The sequence below is a fragment of the Pteropus vampyrus genome, unplaced genomic scaffold (assembly GCF_000151845.1).
Source record: "Pteropus vampyrus isolate Shadow unplaced genomic scaffold, Pvam_2.0 Scaffold357, whole genome shotgun sequence".
Taxonomy (NCBI): Eukaryota; Metazoa; Chordata; class Mammalia; order Chiroptera; family Pteropodidae; genus Pteropus; species Pteropus vampyrus.
In genome coordinates this window covers 1,033,645-1,038,736 of record NW_011889138.1, presented here as the reverse complement: position 1 = coordinate 1,038,736, position 5,092 = coordinate 1,033,645, and the positions used below count along the sequence as shown (strand labels likewise).

General features: G+C 37.5%; 1 protein-coding gene across 1 annotated transcript in view; it reads right to left on the bottom strand.

The window, feature by feature from the left end:
- Positions 1-3,278, bottom strand: part of NLRP11 (NLR family pyrin domain containing 11) — a 36,391-nt gene extending 33,113 nt beyond the window's left edge. The window contains 1 exon segment of the mRNA XM_011379316.1: positions 3,002-3,278. Coding sequence (XP_011377618.1) covers positions 3,002-3,278 — 277 coding nt within the window.
- Between the last annotated feature and the right edge of the window lie 1,814 nt (positions 3,279-5,092).

The following is a 5,092-nucleotide window of genomic DNA, read 5'->3' as shown; positions in this document are numbered from 1 at the left end:
ATATACATATATATGTGTGTGTGTGTGTGTATATATATATATATGCATATATATATACATACATAAAGTTTGTTAGGAGGGTAGATCATGTGAAGTGTTTCCATGGGAGCAGGGGCTAGAGATGGGGAAAGAGAGAGAGAGAGAATGAGACAAAAGCGGGTGGAGAGAAAGGGTGGGAGGGAGGTGGGAAGAGGAACAGAGGAAGGGTGAGAGAGAGATGGAGGTGGAGAGAAGGGCACACAAGGAAACTTTTGGAGGTGATGGGTGTGATTATTACCTTTATGTGATGATGATTTCACGTGATGTGTGTATACATCATCAAATTGTATACAAGTATACTCTTACAAAAGTATAGTTTTGTATATCAATCATACCCTAATAAAGCTGCTTTTTTTAAGGCTCTCTCACAGTTAGCTATGTACCAAGAATAGCAGGGTTGAAGTCCATTCTAGACCACTTGGTGTCTGTGATGCCCACTGCAGGTATCTAAGGCGAGGCATGCAGGTAGCCTCTCAGATTTTGTTTCTCTCTCTACTACGGGCCCTTGCCAGGAAGCAGCTGGTATGAGGGCTTGTTTTTGAGGCTCAGTGTTCTCACCATCCATCCTGCAGTGGGCTTGTGACCTCACCCACAGTGTAATGTAGTGTATGGATCTGAACAAATTACAAAGATGAGCAATGGACTCTTTCCATGAGAACAGAGGGGTCAGATATTACAGTAGACTGGGTCCCCTGACTCATCGAGGGGGAAAGTGGGTCTTCTACTTATGTGAAGCTTTTATATATTGGAACTCCATTCCTTCTATTAAAACTACTCTCCTACATAAATATATTGAAATAAACTCATACATACAGTGCAATATACAGATGAATTATTGAATTGTGTACTTGAACCTATATAATTTTATTAACCAGTGCCACTCTTAAATTTAATAAAGGATAAATTTTGTACTAAAGATAAAGATGTTTAATAAATTCCATCTTGAAACATAAATAAAAACTTTGAAAGAATGCCTATGAAAATCGAGCAGTTGATACCTATTGGGAAGAAGACCCAGGAAGAAGAAGATTTAATATGTTTTTAACCTTATTTGAAAGTTTTTAAAAAGATTTTAGTAACATTTTATTTAGCACATATACTCAAGATACTATCATTTCAACATGTAATCAATATAAAAATTATCGAGGTACTTACATTTTTTTCTTTTTTAAAAATTCAAGTGTATTTGGCATACCATATTAGTCTCAGGTGTACAACACAGTGATGTGACATTAATATATCTTACGATGTGCTCACCACACTATGTCTAGTAACCATTTGTCTCTGTGCAGTTTTCACACTATTATAGATTATATTCTCCTTCACATTTTCACTCATCCCTCCATCCCCTCCCCTCTGGCAACCATTGCTTTGTTCTTCATTTCTATGAGTCTGCTTTTTATATTTATTGGGGTGACACTGGTTAATAAAATTATATGGGTTTCGAGTGTACAATTCTATAATTCATCATCTGTATATTGCACTGTGTGCTCACCACCCAAAATTGAATCTCCTTCCATCGCCATATATTTGACCCCCTTAACCCTTTGTTTGTTCATTGGTTTGATTTTTTAATTGTGAAAATTTGGTAGATAAGAATGAGTTAAAAAAATGAAATCTGTAGTATGACTCCATTTGAGTTTATTTGTATCTGCCTACCTGCCTAGAAAATTCCTGAAGAATATACTGTTAACCTTGGATATAGCTCAGCATGGAATGATTTCATGGACTTTTTTGTATTTTAATTTGTATTCTCTTTATATTCCTTACTGTATGTTAGTTTATTTTTTCTGACTATAAATATATGTTCAAGGAGATGTGAAACAGATGTTGAAGTAATTTTCAGCTTTTAAATAAGATGGGTGACTGAAATGTCATAACCGAGTTTCTCTATTGCTTTCCAGGTTCTACCACACAGATCTGGCAGTCACTCCTTATTTTGTACCAGAGGTTTAAAGCTGGCAGCACAAAATCTTGACCTGGCCTATAAAATGATTATGCTTGAATTATAAGCTATTTTATTTTCATCTGAATGTTTGTCAACAATTAAGTGTTAAAAGATACACTCAATGTTGCAGATCTCTGATTTCTCCTTTCACATCAGAAGGTCTGGTGAACCTTCTGGGGCCCAAATTATCATCAAAACTTGGCAGCCATTTATCAATGAATGCTCAGTAATTTATTTGGGGCTAAGACTAGAGACAATCTGAAATCTTTCTCCTGTAAGACTAGTTGTGATTGTCTGGAAGGTAACAAGGGCTAAAGGACAGTAGTAAACATGAAGACAGGCTCAATCTAAAACTGGCAACTCTTGCAGCTTTGCATTGCCTGGCTTGATGGTCCCTCTAAATACTTGAGTCTTTCCAGATGGATGTAGAGCACCCAAGAGATGGAAAAGATATAAGATTCTGACTTAGAGCCAGCTACATTTGGCTTAGGGTCTTAGCTCTGCTACCTAAGGGACTTTGGACTAGATTCATGATGTTGGTAATTTCTAAGCCTTTCAGATACTCCATTTCTTTCTATTGGAATAAATAATTGCATCTGTTTAGAGATGTTTAGAGATGCCCAAAGGAGCCAATGAACACGATATGCTCAGCAGAGTATGTTCTATGTTAATTCTCCATAACCTTTGCACAGAGGCCCACAGATTTCTATGGCTAGATATTACAATTCTATGACAAAGCGCCATGCTTGCAATCTACTCTAGCTAAAGTGCTTTCTTTGGGTGGGTCTAATCCATTAGCGGGCTACCTTCATTAGAGTCAGTTGGCATCATGAAAGAAAACATGGGTAGAATCAGAAGGTCATGACAGGACAAGACCCACATCCAAGCCATTGCTGTTCCTTCGGTGGCTTCCAGACCTGAAGACTGGCTCTTTGGGCAATGGAGAAGTCACTCACCAAAACAATCAGGCTTACAGAAAACTGCTCCCACCCCCCACTCACACCCACTACTCACGGCTTCACCTAGCATTGATCTTCTCACAGAGATTGTCACGGTTGATCTTGTGGAAGATGCTGTACATTATATTCCAGATGTGCTGCACTTCATAAGAGACTGTCAACAGGTCAACTAGGTCTGGTCTGGTTTTCCTTAGGTCCAGCCTTGGGATCGGTGGGAGTCCAATCTCCACACATGCTTGTCCAAGATGATTCTTCAAACTCTGAAATTCCCTTTTGTTGAGTTTCTCCAGATACCACAGCAGATCAAAGTCAAGAGAACCTGATTCAGCCATCTTGCATTGTCTCCAGTGGGGTCAGGCTTGGGAAGAATCTTGAGGACCAAGGAATATGGGATCTAGAAAATAAAGAGAATCATATCACATGGTAATACCAGTTCATCTGAAGTTGACATAGTAAGACATTTCCTGATATAGGCTGCTTTTTGATAGTCTGTTAAAAGGAGATCTGAATTCTTTCCTTTTGGCAAAGTGACCTTGACATTTGACCTCAGTAAACACCTGAGTTGAGATCAAAGTGGAATATCAGTTGTGTTAAAAGGCAACATTCTCATTGTAAAAAATACTCCAATTAGTAAATAGGGTTTAGATTTTGAGAATTGAGTGTCATATAAAATCTTTCGAGAGAAGGTAGATTCTCTAGTACAGGGATTCTTTTGTAACTGAGTGTCACCTAGAATAGCCCATGAAAAAGGCAACTTATGTGTGTGTGTGCTATATACATGCGTCTACATGTGGTGCCAGTTAAACACTTGATAAAAGTGGCATCATGAATGTGCATTGAAAGGTATGCCAAGATAATCGTGTCTGATTGTTTACATATGAGGAAAATGCAAGCCTTACATCACTCCACATACAAACTGCAGATTAAAAAAATGAGGTCATTGTATGTTTTGAAGAAAATATGATTGGAACTTAATTAAATCAGGAATATATCACATCTTATTTTTGAAATTAATTATTTTTATGGTGATTGGTTAATGAAATCCAGTAGGCTTCAGGTGTACAATTTAACAGTAAGGCATATGTATATATATATCCTTGTTGTCGCAAATGGCAGTATTTCATCTCTTCTTATGGCTGAGTAATATTCCATTATATATATGTACCACAGCTTCTTTAGCCAATCACCTATCGAAGGACACTTCGGTTGCTTCCATGTCCTGGCCACTGTGAATAATGCTGCTATGAATATTGGTGTGCAAATATCTTTTTGGATTTGAGTTTTGAATTCTTTGGGGTAAATACCCAGTAGAAGAATTGCTGGATCATATGGTAGATCAATTGTTAGCTCTTTGAGGAACCTCCATACTGTTTTCCATAGTGACTGTACACTTTGCAGTCTCACCAGCAGTGTATGAGAGTTCCTTTTCCTCTGCATCCTCTCCAAAATTTGTTATTACCTCTCCTATTGATAACAGCTATTCTAACATGTGTGAGATGGTATCTCATTGTGGTTTTAACTTGCATTTCCCTAGTAGCTAGCGATGATGAGCATCTTTCATTTGTTTGTTGGCCATTTGTATGTTTTCTTGGGAAAAGTGTCTGTTCAAGTCCTCTGCCCATTTTTTGATTGGATCATTTTTGTTGTTGTTGTTGTTGTTATTGTGTCGTATGAGTTCTTTGTAAATTTTGGATATTAGGCCCTCATCGGAGACATTGCTTGCAAATATATTTTCCCATTTGGACGGCAGTCTTTTTACCTTATTGACAGTTTCTTTTGCTGTGCCAAAGCTTTTCAGTTTGATGTAGTCCCATTCATTTACCTTTACTTTTACTTCCCTTGCCTTTGATGTCAAATTCATAAAATCCTCTTTAAGTCCAAGGTCCCTGACTTTAGTTCCTATGTTTTCTTCTATGCATTTTATTGTTTCAGGTTTTATATTCAGGTCCTTATCCATTTTCAGTTAATTTTGCTGTGTGGTGATAGACAACAGTCTAGTTTCATTCTTTTGCAGGTGGCTTTCCAGGTTTCTCATCACCATATATTGAGGCTTTTCTTTCTCCACTGTATGTTTTTGGCTTTTTTGTCAAAAATTATTTGCCCATATAAATATGGGTTTACTTCTGGACTCTCGATTCTGTTCCAC